Raw genomic sequence first — 20,142 nt, forward strand, 5'->3', positions numbered from 1 at the left:
GTTTTCTAGTATTTTACCTTGAAACCTGGTATAATCTGTATAAACTAACCCAATTTCAGATAAACTCCATGCCTATACTGTAGCTGGCCAGTGGCCAGACCTTGACCTTAGATCACCAGCATCTAATCGGTACCCTCTGATTCTGACAGTGACCTTGACCTCTGATATATGACCCTCACATTCTAATAAGTTTATTTGAATCAAATTTCAAGATGTGCCTTCAAGGTGGTCTTGAGATATTGCTCTGACATGACCTTTGCCAGACAAAGTCTAGTCAGTCAATATTTGACCCCCAAGTATATGAGACAAGACGAGATGCGATTCAGAGTGAAATCCCTTGAGGCGAGATATCATGTTCACAACAATGAGAAACATGTTCTGTTGAGGACCACCATGCAGCTTCCTGTTTGCTTTTGTGGAGTGTGATGCTTTGTGCAGGTGAGAAGATCGGGTTTCCATAAATGAAAACCACAATCTGAAAGTTCTACTGAACAGCATGGAGAACAGAAACGCGGCCATCACTGTTAGCTCTGTGATTGCAGCTTTTGGCACAAGACGACCAAAACGAAGTCCCCATCGGGGTCACCCACACCCCTCAACAGCCAACGCCAGGTTGGCCCCTAGCTGACTGCTGGGGTTTTCTGGGCGTGAGATCAATGCTACTTCAGTGTGTGTCTGTCTGGTGCCAGATGACCGGTCAGCAAACAAAGGAGAGCACTGTTCACCCCTCCCCCCACCACAGCCAGTTGGACGAGGGTCTCAGAGTCAATGGGGGCACAGCACTGACCCCAATCTACTCTGCACCCCACCACAAAAACTGGTCTATTCTGTGCAACTGTCATGAAGACCATGACATATTTTTCCACTAGAAATGCTGGGTTCTTGATTAGAAATATATATTATGGCTCCTCGTCACAATTTACAGACTTTTAAGATAAGATAAGACTACACATCAGAAAACATGAAAAAAATCTCAAAATATAATTTTTAGAATATTTGTGATTGACATTCTAGTGCACTTGGTTCGATTTACAGTTTCATTCTTGTTTCTGCTGCTGAATATTGATGTCATACGCTGTGCTTCTGAGTATTATAGTTGCCTGCTGTCAGCACCGTATTAGTACTGATGATATGGGGAAGGCGGTCTGCCTATCGGCAGGTTCTTCGATCGGCGAAGGGTGGGACCTGAAGACACTCTTTTCACTCACCGTTGTTGCTGGTGTTGTAAGGTTGGGCCTCCTCATAATATCCTTCCGGGCACTCAACTGGCACTGGGGGCAACGGGAACGGCTCCCGTCCAATAATGCACTAAGGGAGGAGAAAGAGAACATAATGTCACTGAACCACACACATGCACACACAAACCCCTCCTGCCTCAAAACCTTGCGACGCTTTGGGCTCTTGCACCTGTACATAGTACTTCTATTACAGACTGAAGGGGGGAATTCCTCACGAAAAACAATCCCCCGGACCCCGACGGAACTCTATTCACCTCGGAATTCCACACGTGTTTGCCCGCAGGAGGGGTTTCACCCATGACTAAGTGCACAAAGAGGTCCTGAGAACATGATTCTAATCAAGTCAACTCTGATCGGATAGTCAACGCTGTAGAATTAGACCACATCTAATGCAGGGTGAAGGCAAATGCACTATTTATCATGATTTAACAGTAAAAAGATGTCTCATTTCTAACAAATACAGCTTTACTCCCACAGCTTGCTAAAGTAGTGGGGGGAGTAGTTAAGGAAGTGGACCCGTAATCAGAAGGTTGCTGGGCCGCCAAGGTGCCACTGAGCAAAGCACCCCCCCCCACACACACACACACACACGCACAACGTTCCACAGGCTCATTTCATGGCTGCCCACTGCTCATTAACGTTGATGGTTAAATGCAGATGACACATTTGGTTGTGTCACCATGTGCTGTACTGCAATGTTTCACATGACAGTACATACGCCCTCTTCTGTGACCAGCAGTGGTAGAATTGGCTACTTTCCTATTAGACAGACCTTTTAGTTTAAAACTGAAGCAGGCGTGCTGACATCCTCAGTCGACACACATAGTCATTGCAGATTCTCAGACGTGTGTGTTCCGTGTAGCCATGAAAGACGATCTCATAATGGCTTAATTAACAACATGTCCCACGACTGGCCAAGTGTTTGCCTGGCGTTACTTAATCCAGCGAGCAGTGATGATGTTTATTTAGCTCCAGCTAAAACCTGCGCAGTCTCGCACAAATTTACCGCACTGTTACACCCCCCGGCATTAAATAAACCTTCCCTGTTCACACAGAGACCCCTACATTCGCCTGATCACGCACTTCATCACCACGGAAACCAGTGGTGTGAGGAGGAGGAGGAAGCAGACGAAGAACCGGCCATAAATAACGGCGAAGACGGCGCTCTCAGGAACATGGGAGGGAGGGAAAAAGAAAAGAGGAGAGTGGGAAAGAGCCCAGATGAACACCCAGAACATGGAAAATCCCTCGCTCCCATGCCAAGACTCTAAAGTGGAGAAAACACAGTCCGGCTGGAAAGAGAGAGAGAGAGACAGATTACCACAGACACAGATTAAAATCCCATAATTCGCTGAATCAATAAGGCAAAGGAAGACAAATTAGAGACCATTTTTTGCTCATTTTTACATTCAGAAATCAAAATCATTATTCTGAGTACAAGGACTAAATGGTTTTCTTAAAAGTAAAGGATCCTGTGATACGTGCAAAAATTAAAAATCTCACAAATCCAGACTTTGAGACTACAAAGTCTACTGCGCTGACCCATATGGGGATAAACAAGTAAAACCAACAGACACATAATTCCGGTTATCAGGCCAGGGTCCACGAGTTCAATGGCAGCTGCGCCAGTTTCCAGCTGATGATGATTTACAATGCAACCGGGCCACGTCTGGATACAGACCACAGCAGAAAGGGGTATATCTGAAATTCTTTAAAAACATTTATGATATAACCAGTAAATTAATAACACAACATACAGTGCAACAGTGTTTCAGGGTGGTAGTAGCCTAGTCGCCTATGAACCAAAAGACCCGGGTTCAAATCCCACCTACTACCATTGTGTCCCTGAGCAAGACACTTAACCCTAAATTGCTGTAACTACTGATTGTAAGTCGCTCTGGATAAGGGCGTCCAATAAATGCTGTAAATGTAAAAAATGTACTTGAGGTACTATACCTAGGTACTATACTATCAAGGGGATGGTAAGCAGTATATAGAGTACAACTTCTTGATTACTGCAGCAATAAAGAAACATTAGCTCATCTGGGTGAGCTAATGAAGGTTTATTTTAACTTGGATTCTAGCTCCCAAACACAAAATCATAAAAGAACCACAAAAAGTAGTAGAGAACCCTTTCCAGTTCCTTATGGCTCAGAGTGCTGCTCTTTGTTCTGAACAAGCCCTCCTTATGCATTCTTTCCTTCTATCCTCCCTCTCTGTCTCCTCTCCAAGCCTCCTCCCCCGGTTCGTCCATCTGGCATCTTAACTCTTGAACCTGCCCAGTCAAGACTGGATAAAAAAAAAAACTTGTTGCATATTTGATGCATTCTGCAGTTTACTCTCTCTTTAGCAACAAAGTCATGCAATAGAGCCACATTACAGTATTGAAGGAACGCTGACAGGTCAGACAAATACCGTATTTCCAACAGGTTGGCAATTCAACCCCAAAATGGTGTGTTGGTGTGGTGTGTTGCAGTCGACCCGACTTCCAGCCCATCTGTCTTGTTCAGGGTGTGTGTTGTTACACACAGTTGTCTAACCATCTGACCCCCATGGGTGACTATCTTTAGGCTGTTTCTATTTCCAGCCCACCAGCGCAGGAGTGTGACGCTCTTTTTTACCGCCGACCATGGAGGAGCGGCGAGATGTGCGGAAAGAGCCGTGAAGGGACGTTTTAAGGTTCTCTCTCGAATGGAGAAGCACTCAGGAAGCCCGGGGCTCGAGGACTCCGGTGTGGGCGACAGCGGACAGGCAGCGGGCCTGTTGAAGGTTCGCGTGGAGGACAGCACCTTCGTGGTGGAACGGTCGCTGCTGGCCCGCAGCTGCGAGTACTTCCGGGCGCTCTTCCGCTCTGGCATGCGCGAGAGCCAGCAGGACGAGCTGCACCTCCGCGGGGGTCTGAGACCGAGGGGCTTCCTCGTGGCGCTGGCGGCAGCTCAAGGAGAACGGCCCGTCATCCTAGACCCAGAGGAGCTGCTGGAGGCGGCGGAATGCGCCGCGTTTCTACAGGTGGAGGCGCTGGCGAGTCACCTGGCCGACATCCTGGACACCGACAACTGCCTGCTGCTGTACCACGCGGCGGCCATTTTCGGGTTGTGGGGACTTTACCACAGCGCTGCAGCGTTCCTCCGCGATTCCTATCGGGATCTACGGGATGTAGCAGAGCAGACCCTGCCCGAGGACATGCTCCAGTACGTCCAGTCCCTCTCGTCCGCCTCCTTCGTGGCCCTGGGCACCCACACGCCCTCCATGAAGATCCTGCAGGACTCCTTCCGCAACGTGTGCTACCTGGACGAGGAGGAAAAGGCCTGGAGGCACCTGACCGACCTGCCCATCGACGCCAGCACCTCAATGGCCGGGGTGGCAGTGATGGACAACCGGCTGTACGTAATCGGTGGCGTCCGGGGGGTCAGCAAGGTTGCGGTTGACCGCAGCTTCTGTTTCGACCCCGTGCTCGGTGAGTGGAGCGAGTTTGACGGTCCGCAGCAGCCGCGCTACAACTACACGCTGGTGGGCCACGAGGGGAGACTGTATGCAGTCGGGGGGGAGTACGAAAAGCAGGTGATGTCGTCTGTTGAGGCTTTCGACGTCTCAAAGGCGGAGTGGGCGTTCGTGAAACACACTCCGCGGCCGGTGGCGTCACCAGCTAGCGCTGTGTGCCGTCGCCGCATGTTCTTGTGCTTCTGGAAGCCTCCGGAAACTACAGACATCTATGAATACGAGGCGGACAACGACGACTGGACGCTGGCTACAAAGCTGGTGCGCTCACAGAGCTATGGCCACTGCATGGTGGCACACAGGGACAATCTGTACGTTATGCGTAATGGACCGTGTGACGACTTCCTCCGCTGCCTGATGGACTGCTACAACATCACCACGCGGCAGTGGACCGCACTGCCTGGCCACTATATCAACAGCAAGGGGGCGCTGTTCACTGCCGTGGTGAGGGGGGACTCGGCGTTCACAGTGAACCGCGCTGTCACGCTGGAGTTCCAGATCTGCAGGGAGCGGTGGAAACCTCGGAAGGAGATGACCGGTTTCCCCAAGAGTGGCTCGCTGTGGACATGTCTGCTCAGGCTGCCCGGTCGACTGAAAAACGAGGATAGGAACGGCCAGGAGAATGACCAGGAGGCAGCAGGAGAAGGCGTGGTCAATGATCAGCCATCTTAGCTCTAGCTCATCACACAAAACAAAATCAAGGCACAATGATGGAAATGCATGAATGTCAGCCTAGAATTCAACAGCCCTCATATTCCTGGTGCAGGGGTCTCTCCCAGAGTAAAAGTTCCTGAGTATGAATGGTGGGAGGAACATGACCAGTGACTTCAGCTTTGAGAAACAGTGCTCCATCATTGCCAGAAAGCTGCAACTAATAATGGACTTTATCCATGGACTTTTAAAAATCTGAATATTGTGCAAAAGGTCATTTGTTTTCAGTAGTTTAATTCTAATTCTATTCTATATTCATTAAATGTAAAGCAACATTGGTTTCATGATTTTGACTGCTCAAGAAAAATACAGCATCTCAAATTATATTCAAAATTAAATCCAACTTCTGAAAATGATCTTTATGAACATATGAACAAATGAACAATGAATTCTCAATTGAGGGTTTTGAAAAAACAAATGACTTTTACTTTTTTTTTATAGATTAACTAGTATGTGGACATTACCATATGTGTATTTGTCCTGTGGGTTTAGGATGCTGTCACCCCTAAAAAGTCCAGGCCCAGAATAATAAAAATACTATTCACACTGTTACTCTGGAAGAGACCCCTGAAGCAGGAAAGAGGTGCTGATCCATGGAATAAAGAGGACTATGGATATTTTGGGGATGACAGCATTTGAAATTTGAGGGAAAACCCACTGCAATGTTTTACTTTAATGATTAGACCACAACCAAATCACAAAACCAGGAGTCATCAGCCAATAGCATTCTGTGCAACACATATATTTCCACCTACAACAGGGATATTTACACATGGGGCAGTGGTGGCCTAGCAGGTAATCAGAAGGTTGCCAGGTCGAATCCTGAGCCACCAAGGTGCCACTGAGCAGAGGACACGTTTCGTTGTGTCACCGTGTGCCGCAGTGTTTCCCAATGACAAGCACTTCACTTTCACAGAGACGGTTAAAATATTGTATTTTTCATCTTTTGCGCCCTGTATTATGACTTCATACCAAACAACACAGAGTAAATATGTGACTGCGCACACTCATGGCAGCACTTTTGTGGCCAAAACAACAAACCACAGCAAACTGCAGTGGCCCCCACCATGCATTCTAACCCCCCACGCGCACACTTCCTCCACATAAGTCCCTCTCTCTTTTCATCGCCTCAGCCGCAGGATAAATACCTCCACCTCAGAGAGTGATTACAGTGAATATTAAAGACAGGATTTACTGGCCGGCGGCGGGACGCAGGGAGTTTTCTGTGATTTGCAACACCCATAAAAGAGGAGCATGAGAAGCAGAGCCCACAACCCCCCACCCCCCCAGAGAATAAGACATACGAGTCACACTAGATAATGGCAGATGCTGAGCGCGTCCGATTACAACATTGCGCATGCGGTAAATCAACACAACTTCTGTTACGTCTGCAGCTGTGAGCTCAAACTGTCAGAGGTAAAAATGAGTGCTTGGCTCTTACAGGGCCATGACACCATGATGAATGACAATCAGGATGACAGTGAGGACAGGAAAAAAAAAAAAAAAAGGTCTGAGTCGAGACGCAGCCAGAAGTGCCACACAAAATGGAAAGTTACAGTCATATGACACCTCAGCGTCTCTGGAGTGTCCAAAACGAACAGATTCTGAGAAAGAGAGCAGAGCGCCAATGACATTTCATGGCCCTGATGGTGCACGGTGACTAGATCAGTGAGCACTCACCGATCTGGGTGGGGGCAGCTCAGGAAGGGTCTTCTGTGGGCCGGATACAAGGTCTGATTCAAGTCTGAGATCTAAAAGGGGAGACAGACAAAGAGATTTTAGTCATTTTGAAACAACCGCTGCGCATCTCATGACCCTGGGATCTAAAAGAGAAAGCCACACATTCTAAACTCAGCCAACAAGTGAACGCTGTTCGAGCTTCTAACCATGTCTGACCACCAGCTAGGTTTTTGACGTTGTCTAACTTTACCCATGGGCCTTTTCTGGAGCCTAATGATATAAATTATCCCTCCCATTAGACACTGCAAACAAAATCTACACACACACCAGAATACACACCAAGCCTTAAGCATGGGATTCAAGGAGCATTCAAGGTGACAATGTGACGAATTCATGGTCAAACCTATAGGGGATCTTTGCAAAATATTACATATATTACATTGCAAAGATTCCTGAAATAATTAAATTATAAAGAATCTATTGTGTTCCATTTTGTGAAAAACTCACTGTGCCCATAAATAAATATTTCTCTCATAAATGGGTGGCTCTTTTTAGCTACTTCTTCATTATTGCCATTTTACTAGCTACTCTCATTACTTTAAAAAGATATTTAGGTCCAAATTTCCATTGTGGCAGAAAAAGATAGAAAATACTGAAATCTAAAAAGACATCACAGGTAAAGCTAAGCGATATGGTATAAAATTCACCATACTATAGACAGTTTATATCACAGTATATAATTTCATCTGTAAATTTAAATGTATTGGTTTTGAAAGGGTAACATGCATCCATAGCAAAGGCACTGCTGCAGAAAGCTGTATAATAAACTTTCCCAGATACATCAATATATAGCAAAACCGTATACCAGATAAAAAAAATATCTGGGCAGTTCTATATATAAGATTTTTGGATTTTCTGTATTTAGATATTCAGTTTACATAAAAAAATATTGTCAGAAAATATTTAAATAACACTATGCTTCTTCATATTTAATCATGCAGTCCCTCCAGGATTCAAATATTTTATTTTGTGATTTTTACAATCAAAATAAATTTTTTAGTTGTGGACTTTTTTTAGGCCTCGCACAGGGCACCAAACAGGCTTGTTTACATTTACATTTACAGCATTTACCAGACGCCCTTACCCAGAGCGACTTACAATCAGTAGGGTTACAGGGACAGTCCCCCTGGAGCAGCTTAGGGTTAAGTGTCTTGCTCAGAGACACAATAATAATAAGTGGGATTTGAACCTGGGTCTTCTGGTTCATAGGCGAGTGTGTTACCCGCTAGGCTACTACTTGTTATTTACATGCAAGCGAAACACAGAAGTGCATTGACGGGCAGATTACTTACAGGTTGTTTCATTTAATTTATTGGGATTGAAGTATTTTAAAGACATTTAAACTCTGGAACTAGTCATTTAGTCATAATATTTAAGGCCTTGATTTTGTAAAATTGAATTTATAATCAAAATTCATATCGCATACCGTTTATCCTGCACAGGACTAATCACAGGTCATACAAACAGCATATCTCAGAGTGTACAACTGTAGCCTGGTTACTCAACAAATTATAATAGAACAGGTTCACTGCTGAATACATTTACATTTACATAATTTATCTGACGCCCTTATCCAGAGCGACTTACAATCAGTAGTTACAGGGACAGTCTCCCCTGGAGCAACTTAAGGTTAAGTGTCTTGCTCAGGGACACAATGGTAGTAAGTGGGATTTGAACCTGGGTCTTCTGGTTCATAGGCCAGGTTCATACTACCACCCTTTTTTTCCTTAGATGGCGAAAATAAAACAATAGATGGACTCAAGTGCATATGTTATGTATTCATTTTTGCTCAAGTTTGCAGTTCGATTCACAGATCTATGATTCGGCATTTACCCAGTAGACCCCACTTCCTCAATCCGCCGGCTCACGGGCCTGCACATCTGATCAGATAACAGCTCTACATGTGAGAGAACACAGAACAGATGCTGAAAGGCAGGTGTGTCTCCTAACCCCTGTTATGTTCTACAGCATTAAAGCGAAAGGAACAAATCTCGGCAGTGTTTTGAAAAAGGACAAGGGGTCGGGTTTGGACCTTTGAAGTGTCTGATCAAAGCAGCAAGCAACAGTTCTCACCAAGGTCCTCTGGAGCCCTGGTGATCTGAAATACGGGTGTTAAGACTAAGACTGGTTGTGTCTTTCATCTGATGCAATCTCAATTCAACAGCATTGCCTCTAGCAGGAGCAGAAGGGAGTAGATGATTCGACAGACAGGAAATAGGGAGTGTGGGAAATGAGGAGAGGGGGTCTATGTTACTTTCCACACCATGACTGTTGCTGTTCTCCAAAAAACTCCAGACTCTGCCTTTTTATATATGAAAGAGTTTGGGAATTGGACACGTGGGTAAAATGCCCTTGGGGCTCTCACCTCTGTCTGTCGTGGCATGGCTCAGGTTGGTGACAATGACTTTGTTCATGTAGATGTACTCTTCATCTCCACCTGCAAAACAGTAGAAAACCAAAAAGACATTAGGAACTCAGTAGAACCTGAGACCTGCTCAGCACTCGGCCAGAGGTCCTTACAACTATCAATAATGCTCACATAAAAAGTTTGAGTTCTGTGACTATGGAAGAATGGAATCATTGTTTACATTCATGAATTAATAATCCTTTCTCCTTGCTGGCCCACATCATGTTTGCTTCAAACTCAAATTTTACATAATTTTTTACAAATTTTACATGACAGCAGCATACATATGCAGTGAAATGCTTTAGCGACTGCTACAGACCACAGTATTGCAAATTTTGCAAGTATACAATTAACCAATATGCAAATATTGCAAACATAATATTACACTTTTACGTCTTTAACATAAAACATAAAATATGTGTAACAGGTAGGAAATTGTGCAAGAGTAAAAAGTTTGTGCAAGGATTCTGGGGGGATTGAGTCCAGAAGTGACTGAAATTGAAAGTGTTGGAGTGTATTAGAGTTCAGTGAAGTGTTCTGCCAGTTGTTGTTGGTCATGTGGTGTGATGAGAATGAATTTCCAATCTTAAACTACTTTTTCAAATTGGAACCAAAACCAGTTCTGAATTGAACTGCACGTATGAACAAGGCCTGTATATGACTCCACAAAATTCGAATTAAGATACAACAAGTCATCTGATTCTCCTCCCTTACTAGCCTTCTTTTCTTCTTTTATTATTCAAGACCCTTCTCCACTTCTCTACCAAAAAGTTGTGCCTAGAGGCCCACTCCCATTGTTCTTCACTGGTTCTAAACTCCCTAGATCTCTCTTTCTACCTCTCTTTCCTCATTATCTCTCCATGCTTTCTTCTTCAGGCTTCCCTGCAGATGTGCGGTTTTCAGTTCTGACTGCGACATTCTCACTCTCCCTTCTCTAGAGTTCCACTCCCAGGCCTGCAGATGAAAGACACTGCAAGATCAGAAATTGAGAGGGATCCTGTCACAATAGAGCCCTCCGGATTAATTACAACAACAGGGCAGAACACTGCATTTCGGGCTCCGCCCATCAGGCATACTGGCAAAAACCAACGCTGCCAACACTGCAACGGCACACCTCCCCTTTCAGGTAGAGGCAGAGGGTGTCCGATGGGCCCGGGCGGGGTCTTTGATATGGAAGCACTGGAGGGAGGGCTGGGCTCCACTGCTGCACTGAAAACAGATTGGGGTTTAGAGGATGGAAATGAGGAATATTTATAAACTGCCCCTCTCAGGAAGTGAGTGTCCCTGGAGGATAAAAACAGGCCTGGAAAATGACATAGTCCGGAGCCAGAGGAGGAAGCCGAGAGAGCGTTAGACCAGACCGTGGAAACCCACAGCAAGGAAAGTGAGAAAAGGGACCAATATAGACTGATCTCTGTGGAGCGGGGCTTAAAGGAAGGGGTTAAAAGAAGATGGCTGTCTGACAAACGAGATGATGTTGAGTGTGAAGCACAGGTCAAGCCACTGACCTTTCTGAGAAACCCATAAGGTATTTGTGTACGCATGCACAAACACTCACTCTTGCGTCAGGAACACACGCATGCACCCCGCGGGCAGAAACACAGAAGCACTGCCAGCAGCATGAGGGTGCCAGGGCTGCCATGTTTTGTGTTTAGTTGGCAAACAGTGACACACACACACGCACACACACACACATACACACAAATCAGTCACAGCTGGTGAGTGCTTCTGTGCTTGTTACTGCTGTAATATGTGATAATTCAATGGACAGTTTGACTGTGACCTTTGACCCCTGTGTCATTTCCTTCAGAGTGATTGTTTTGTAAAATGATTTGCAGGTAATGTTTACAGCAGAGGGCGTGTTACCTGTAAAGAGGTTTGTGTTGCAATAGAGATCAGTGGGTGAGGTGTGTGTCTGTGTGTATACTTTTGGCTCTGAATAATAAGTGCATCAGGTTGGTTTTTTGTGAGTACCAGTGCGCTGTAGGAGTGCAGGTCAGAGTGTGTGTGTGTCTTTGTGTGCGAGCGTGTGTGTGTGTGTACCGTTGGCTCTGAATGAGTGCATCAGGTTGGTATTTTGTGTACAATTGGTTCTGCAGGAGAGCAGCAGGTCAGAGTGTGTGTGTGTGTGTGTGTGTGTGTGTGTGTGTGTGTGTGTGTGTTTACCGTTGGCTCTGAATAAGTGCATCAGGTTGGCATTTTGTGTACCATTCATTCTGTAGGAGAGCAACAGGTCAGAGTGTGCGTGTGTGTGTGTGTGTGTGTACCATTAGCTCTGTAGGAGTGCAGCAGGTCAGTGATGACATCTTTCTGCACTGTTGCATTCCCACTCAGCTTCTCAGCATCTAACAACTTCAGGAATCTCTGCAATTCCTCCAACAACCGCTCCAGCACTAAGAAAAAAAAACATACACACAAAGGTATCACATTAGAACCTCATTAGACTCATGACTGCATTATTAAGGTCTGTTGGACATCACCTCAGCACTTCAGAAATGAACTTAACCCAGTAAAAAATCCTGTGAAGTGAGATGTCTGGATGCTTGATGCTTTTTGCCATATTGAAGAACCAAGTTGGGCCAAATACTGCCCTCCCTCCCTCATAAAGGCACACAAATCAGCTCAAATAATATTCTTCAGTCATTAGTGCTTTTGTTCTGTAAAATAGTGGATTTAACTATTGCCGTGTATGTGTGTGTTTGGGTGTGTGTTGAGAAGGTCAGGTCGGGCCAGGCAGTGTGAGGGAGTTCGGGGATAAGGGGGTGGGGTCAGGGTGAATGGGTGCGCTTTGTCTCTCTGCCCAGTAGGCTCTGCCCACTCGGCTCCTCCAGGAGTCAAAGATGAGACCCTCCCGCCCTCCACCGCCTGCCTGATGATCATGTAGGAGCTCTTTGTGTTCACACACACACACACACACACACACACACACACACTCCTTCACAAGATGAAAGAGCGTAAGAGGTACAATATTCTGGAGACACTGCGAAAGTGGAGGAGAGAGATGAAGGGCGACTGAGGGGGCGTCTCGGTGGGAATCACATGAGTGGGCGTGGCACATCCAACATTCACCACTGTACAGCATATCAACCATGAGCGTTTTAGGCAACTATTTTTTTTCAAGGTCAATTCAAATCGTCCTGTACATAAGAACCACAATGTCATTGTTGCACTCTTCTGAACGCATCATGGGAAGAAGCGTCAGCTTGTGTCTGAGTACACCGCTGTGGTCTTGCAGCATTCTTGCAGCCTTCTAACTGAACACTTTACTGTTCCTTAGTTTAATATCGATTAGATGAACACTTCCATTCACATTCTGATCTCTGAATCTGTGCATCTCTTTTGGCATCATATTTGACTAAAACAGACCAGAGTGGAAAAATGGTTCCTGCTGTATCAGAACAAGAAGATAAAGGAGAAGATGTATTTGCACCAATAATTCAATACAAACCTTAAATATTAGAGTAAAAAAAAAAAACTTTTGCCATTAATTTGACTTTGACTTCTAAAGAAACAAATAAATGTCAGCATTTCACCCTGATCACAAAATGACCATTTATAAAAGACAAAATGGTTCCCCGCTTACCTTATTTTGCACACACTTCGAAAGCTATTTGGCCAAAAGAGTTCACTTTGCATGATTGAATAATGGTGCTTTTTTTCTTGTCAGCCAGAGGGGACGTATGTGACAGTGTGTTTCTTGCTGCTGGTCCCAAGCTCGGGTAAATGGGGACATACGGTGGCATCAAGAAGGCAAAAAAACTTTTGCCAGGTCAATTAAGCAGACAACCAGACGGGCTGATCCACTGTCTGATGCAAGAGACAGTGTTTGAAATGACACTAGACTGTCGCATCTCCTGCTTCATACTCACTTTCCATCAACTTTCCATGTCATTATTTATAAAACTGTAAGCACATGTAGCAGTTCAGGTTCTCTCAAACTTTCCACAACCCAGAGGCGTTTACGGCAAGCTCGAAAAAAAAATGACAGCAGACAGTCAGGTCACTGTGGCCATAAATAACAAACCATGAGGCCTCTTCTGCATTCAGTGCGGCCTAGAAATCCAACGTGATGCCACACTGATAATACCAAAAATGTAGAGCATAACAAGATCTCACAGCAGCACATTACAGCCAGTGTAGACCAGCCATCCCAAAACCACAGCTGGACTGGTCTCTCGACCATCCCACACCTCATCAAACCCTAACGCTGTCTGCTTTTCAGACCAGTCCTCAAAATCTGTGCACAGATGTGAGCCTCCTGGTCTGCTCCACGGATCCCAATTTATTTACGTTGCCACATGCAACCAGGATTAACCCAATAGCTGCGGGGGAGGGAAACGGGCGCTGAAAATCCAATTTCCCACAATGCAAATGATCCAGAGATCCTGTAATGTTTTCTTTGACTCTGCCATGTGGAATTGGTGGGGAAAAAAAAAACACTGAGCGCTGACCGCAGTGGATCTCGGATTGCAGCCTCTTCACTGTGTAATAATGTCCTCACCCGGCTGAAGTGCTGGTTAGTTACAACTTACATCTCAGAATCAAGAATGCACCATCAGGACCATTACATCAGGAGGACAGAAATCCCAAAAAGATGGGATTTGATTCGTTGTGTGTCCTCTAGAAAACAGAACGTTGAGTCCTTTACACTATACACCATACCGCCTAGCGGTTAAGGAAGTGGCCCCGTAATCAGAAGGTTGCCGGTTCGAATCCCAATCTGCCAATGTGCCTTTGAGGTGCCACTGAGCAAAGTACTGTCCCCACACACTGCACCCCTCTGCTCACTCAGGGTGATGGTTAAAAGCAGAGGACAAATTGTGCTGCTGTGTGTCACAATGACAACCACTTCACGTCACTTCATGGTACATAAGAAGATGTACATTTATTCACATCTGGGCATGTAATGTACTGAGAGGAAGGAGGATAAATAGTCCAGCATTAGGAAGCAGGCTGCTCAAAGGTTTTTGATAGACTGAAAAATTATTATTGTAATGCTACATGTTTCACAGCTCTGTCAACAGCCAAAATGCTTCTAGATATAAAACCACAGCTTCCTGTTCATCATCTATCTAATGAAACACACATCATCCATCCTGTGTGTGCAACACCTGCAGTAGCCTACATCCTGGGCCCAGTGTGAACTGTTAAAAGACAGAGGGGGGTGGGGGGACAGGATGTCCGTCAGGGTGCCATATCTCGTGCCATCTCCGCACCCGGGCGTGCCGTCAAGCGACCTCTCTGCGAGAGTTATGCGGCGCGGCCGTGCGCAGGTGCGATTCGGTAGCTCCGGTCTGGAGAGAGAGAGGGGGGGGAGTGGGGGGCTGCTTCTCTCTGAAGCCCCTCCAGGCTCCGGGCTCCGTCTGGAAAACAGCAACAGATGCTGGCCTCTGCACGGCCCTCCAGCAACAACCAGCAGCCGTCGTCCAGACTCTTCCCCCAGCTCCGAGCTGTCCAAACGTTACGCAGAAGCAGAACAAGGATTTCGCGATTCGGCCTTTTTCTCTGAATCCCAGTTCGGTTTATTTTTATTTATGTATTTTGGACAGATCTGCCGCGGCTCATTTTAGACCAGGCCTTGTTGCTGTCGTGGCGATGGCGTGTCGGCCCGCCAGCTGACATTTGCAGCACAGATGATAATTATGAGTAATCGCCCTGGCGCATTGGAGATTGTTTTGGACGCTGTGTTTTAAAAGGGAAACTGAGTTCATCTGTTTGTGTGTGTGTGTGTGTGTGTGTGTGTGTGAGCAAGCAGATGCTGACTTCACAAAAGCAATGCACCACTGTAGTACATCCAGTCCACGTAAACTACCACACCGGGCAACAGCCAGACACCCACATCTACATCAGGGTCACCTCTGGAAAAGAAAATGAAGACGCACTTAACAATCACTTGTCACGTTTAAGCAAATTGGTCACAGCGATCATGTGAAGTGCTCAGCACAAAAGGTCAGAATGCCGAGCATTCGGCACCATCACTCTTTCTCAGACTTGGTCTTGCAAGAGCTGATGCAGGACAAAACCACACACTGATAAACTTTGTTCTACTTTGCTAAAGACTATATCAAGTTAGCAGAGGACGCAAAAGAATGCTCCGCGTAGACTTCCATGTGAGCCGGACCACAGATTAGAACCCACGGAAGGCTTTACTGAAAAAAATCGTGATAAGCTGAAGCTGTATGAGCAACTGGTGAATTCCGAATGTGAAACATGAAGTCATCTGCATCTGATGGGCTCGCTCCATTTGCAAGCGCCCTCAAAACAAAGCCCACATCGACAGAACTGGATTAATCAAGTTTGGATCATCAGCAGAACGTATGAGGTTCTCTAGGGTCAGGCTGAGGTCGTTACAGCATGAAAACAGGCATCGAGGTATGACAGAAAGACCGCTGGGATTCATTAAAATAAAATAGCCAATCAAACTATAAACTTGTTGAGTATTATTAACGGTATTTCCTTATTTAAAGCGAATGAACACATGAACTTTCCAAGCTGAAAGTTAAAGGAACTGACGGAAGGGCCAGCAGCTTAATTTGACTCAACAAGGGAAAAGGTCGGAAAGGATTGACAGATACAAACACTAAACCACATCCGAGTTCATCAAACCAAACACCTGACCCTGACCAGGCCGAGAATCAACCGATGTCCGGGACCAAACCAGCTACAGAGTTGAGCGCTGGTTCCCATGAAGCCAGTCCTGCAGGCTCTCTGCACTACGCCGACATTATTATTCGCGGTTTTGCAGTATGCGAGATGTTCGTATCTGGTGGTTTTTCATTTTAACACGCCGTTTTAAAAAAAATGCAGATTTATGCTTTGTTCTCGTTCACTTTTACGGTCTGAATCTCCCTCTCAGCCACCGGCCCCTGCTCCTCTCCATTAACATGCAGAGGGAGTCCGCCAGACTGCAACCCCTCAGCGCCCCAAACTTGCTGTTTCGGGGAAAGGGCTGAGCCGCAGCCTCAGCGCTGGAGAGGAAGCGCGGTGGTATCGGACCGGGCCTCTCTGGGGTGAGATCTGGTTGCACGGGTCTCCTTTGAAGCGCGAGGCGAAGGCGGAAGAGCAGGAAGTCATCGGGGGAAGAGGAGGATGGATTTAGAGTCCGCAGGCTCCTTCAAACACAAGACACACCTCGGCAAGAGACCTCGCCCTGGACAACCCACGGTTCTGTGGTCTTAGATGTGTAAGCTGGTGGAATCCCACTGTCTGCAAAGCCTTTGTTACTACATTTACATTTACTGCATTTACCAGACGCACTTATCCAGAGCAGCTTACAATCAGTGGTTACAGGGACAGTCTCCCTGGAGCAACTTAGGGTTAAGTGTCTTGCTCAGGGACACAATATTAGTAAGTGGGACATGAACACGGGTCTTCTGGTTCATAGGCGAGTGTGTTACCCACTAGGCTACTACCACCCTGTGTTACTTCGCTGCTTGAGGCTGCAAATGAACTCGTTAACCGAGAAAACATGCGATCGCATGCTGAAGAGGAGAATGCATGCTGGGACGCAGCAAAGGTCCTGCAGAAAAGTCCATTCATTTTGCAGATTGTGGCCTGTTCATAAGTTCAGGTCTGAACATCTAATGAATCACTTTCACCTCCCCATCATCACCATTCTCTCCAGGATGCCCTGTCCGCGTTCCCCGGCGCCACCTATCGTCCCACTCTACCGATAAATCCGCCAAGCCATGCCGCGGGGTTCACGGCACGAAATCTTACACATCTGAAGGCCAACAGTTTTACAGCGGCGTCTGCTGTGTTCACCATCGGACGAAAGCGCTTCCTGTTTGATTTATCTGACCTATGGGTCACCGCGGAAAGCGAGAGCGACGTGTCAGTGCTCGTCCCAGCCCGCTTCCCCTTTTCTCCCTCACTGTTACGTCGTCACTGCAACTTGAGTGATGTAAGCAATAACATTTTTTTTTTTTTTTTTTTTTTTTTTTAAAAAAGCTTAACAAATCAACAGGCCTGTTACAAATACCGAGTCCTTCAGCGTGGAGGACTCCCCTGGAGGTAAGCCGGCAGATAAAATCCTCACAGGGGTGGAAAAAGTGCCACTCCCACGCTGTTGACCATGGAACAAGTGAGACAACGCCGCAGCACCACGTCTCCCCTCCTATCTGTCCGTCCCCTCCTTAGGCGCGCTCGCTCGCAAAAACAAAAAGGCCACAAAGGGCGCGGCGAGAGGCGAGGCCTTCCACCGCACTGCGAAGACACCTCAGGGCTGCTGTGCGTTAGCGTGGGGCCTGTTCACTAGTGTCGGGTCAAAGGCGTCCTCGGGACCTTCGGAAACAAACCGATGAAACGAGAAGCGAGCGCAGCCGTTAACGGTGTCTGGGCGTGCGGCGTATTGACGGGAGCGGGTTTAAATCGTCCAGAGGGAGGAAGTAGAGCGCGCCGCACTCATCAGACTCTCTGTTGAACTGTTTAGAGAGACCCAAGCTAAAATGGACGTAAGTTCAAGCTGCAGATACTATAACTACAGAGCGTTTTTTTTTTTTTTTTAATCTATTTTCATAAGTCCTGAGGACAACAAGGAGGACGCCACAACTTCTCCAGTCCAACGACAGCGACAACAGCGTCACATACAACAGAAAACACGACTGGCTACATGCTGACTGCCGCTTATCAGACGGTATTTGCATCTGAAGAGGAGTCCTGTTTTTCCTACTTTTTTAAAAAAAAACTTGATTCACTCCAAATCTGTCCACTCTGTCAATTAAATCTCTTCTGACCAGCAGACTGAGGATTACAGACTTCCTCTTCTCCCCCAAAAATGAGTTCATTTATAATACATCTAATTAACTGAAACATAACCATGCGACTGGTTATTTGTGAACCGTCTTCTTTAAAAAAAAAACAAAAAAACAGTTTGCCGTTGAGATGATGAGCCTGTGATCTTGTGATCTTGTAAACGTCCAGGCCGGCACTTTCATGACACCCCGCTGAAGTTCACGAGGGCTGTAGCTCCCCACTACTTTCACTTGCTTCCCCACACAGATGAAACTGATTCTGAACCCTAATAACTGAGTAATAACCGCTGTGGGCTTCCTGATGGCGGGACCAATCAAAACGAAACGATCATCATCTTCATTGTCGTACGGCGGTTTCAAAGCTGTGGTTTGAGCAAGATTGAGTGTCAGCCGATCAGACTTCAAGGGCGGGGCTAATTGTCCATCTGTGAAGGCCACGATGTCATTCAAACAGCCCTCTTTCTGCAGCCCTTTTCTTTAAAAAAAATCTCGAAAAAATACAAACTTACAGGAAATTACAGAAGAATCGTGAAGAGCGTTTTTTAAAGTCAGTCTTACTGTCAAAAGGTCAAGACGCAAGGGGCTGCGCACACGCATGCGTGGTGACGTCACATCGCCGCTGATAATGGGGTACAGCGCAAGGTTTGGACGGGAGAAGCACTTCCTGCCCCGCGCCGCCACTAACTCCGCATTAACTCCGCGAATTCCACCCAATAAGATCCCGGCCGCAGGAATGCTGGGAATGCCGTAAGAGCATCAGCAGTAAACATGGATTTATTTATTTGAACTGAAACGTCGCACCAGGAAACGAGAGGACAGCGTTCGTGGACGGTGACAGGATGAAGGGGTGAAAAGACCATGTTTAGGAAATTTAATTTTCATCACACACACACACACACACTCCCCCAGTGGAGTTGCTCTTGTTTTTACAGTAATGAAGCCGATCCATATAAAAAGCCATGCTTAAAACCCCGGCCCCAACGTCTTGGTAGCCTAGTGGGTAACACATTCACCTTTAAACCAGACCACAAGGTCCCAGGTTCGAGCCCCACTTACTACCATCGTGTCCCCGAGCAAGACACGTAACCCCGAGTGTCTCCGGGGGGGCTGTTAATGCCTCTTATTAAATTACAGGTAGTGGGTTCTCTGTCAGGTGCTCCTACCCCACCTCGATCGTCCCGCGGCTCACCTGGACGCTCGATTCCGTCCGCGTCGTGATAAATGACCCCGACACGCAGCAAAAGCGCGGAGTTGCGACGCAAAGTTCAAATTGCGCAAAAAAAAAAGGACGCGGATCTTCGGCTGAACAACTGGGTCACCATCGGATCCGCTCTTCCGTTCTTTCCAGTTCTCCGCGCCACTACAAAGTTGCGGCGGGAACAGAACGCCGCCCGCTTTTCACCCCGTCGTCAACTTTTCCCGGCCGCTTCTCTCCTACCTTTGTTTTTGTCCATCTCGCTGAGCGTCGGAGTGCCGGTGCGGCGCGGTGCGCTCCCGCTGCCGCTGCTGTGCGCCAGTGCGCGTCCCCGCCTCCCGCTGACGTCACCCGAGGCCGAGCCCGGTCCGTACCTGCCGGTGACGTCACGCGACACACCTGTTCACCAGGGCTAGTGAGGATGACGCGCTAACCATCACGACCATGCCTGCGGGCCGTGCTAATAAAGTGGGGTTCAGAGTGTCACCCACACCGGCCTGGGCTCGGTCATCATTATCACCCTCATCTGAATGACCAAAGCGGCCCTGTGCGGGTAACTGTTTGGACTGAAGGAGTTCGGGCTGCGCGTTCCCAGAAAGT

General features: G+C 46.8%; 2 protein-coding genes across 5 annotated transcripts in view; one reads left to right on the plus strand and one right to left on the minus strand.

The window, feature by feature from the left end:
- afap1l2 (actin filament associated protein 1-like 2) overlaps positions 1 to 20,094 on the minus strand; it is a 30,173-nt gene extending 10,079 nt beyond the window's left edge. For 3 of the 4 annotated variants that reach the window (XM_028989197.1, XM_028989196.1, XM_028989194.1), the window contains exons 1-5: positions 19,786 to 20,094; positions 11,862 to 11,987; positions 9,553 to 9,624; positions 7,128 to 7,198; positions 1,209 to 1,308 (exon numbers count right to left, since the gene is read on the minus strand). In XM_028989197.1, coding sequence (XP_028845030.1) covers positions 1,209 to 1,308; positions 7,128 to 7,198; positions 9,553 to 9,624; positions 11,862 to 11,987; positions 19,786 to 19,801 — 385 coding nt within the window. In that variant the 5' untranslated portion in view covers positions 19,802 to 20,094. Of the gene's footprint in view, positions 1 to 1,208; positions 1,309 to 7,127; positions 7,199 to 9,552; positions 9,625 to 11,861; positions 11,988 to 19,536; positions 19,741 to 19,785 lie in introns of those variants that run through there. The other variant, XM_028989198.1, reaches the window with a different exon arrangement.
- On the plus strand, positions 3,844 to 6,760 carry LOC114795666 (kelch repeat and BTB domain-containing protein 13). Its single transcript, XM_028989199.1, has one exon. The coding sequence runs from the start codon at positions 3,930 to 3,932 to the stop codon at positions 5,406 to 5,408; it is 1,479 nt and encodes a 492-aa protein (XP_028845032.1). The 5' UTR covers positions 3,844 to 3,929; the 3' UTR covers positions 5,409 to 6,760.
- Positions 20,095 to 20,142: the final 48 nt, after the last annotated feature.

This window comes from Denticeps clupeoides, chromosome 8, assembly GCF_900700375.1.
Source record: "Denticeps clupeoides chromosome 8, fDenClu1.1, whole genome shotgun sequence".
Classification (NCBI taxonomy): Eukaryota; Metazoa; Chordata; class Actinopteri; order Clupeiformes; family Denticipitidae; genus Denticeps; species Denticeps clupeoides.

Coding starts and splice junctions, on each gene's coding strand:
- LOC114795666 (XM_028989199.1), top strand. CDS start 3,930: ATGGAGAAGCACTCAGGAAGCCCGGGGCTCGAGGACTCCGGTGTGGGC.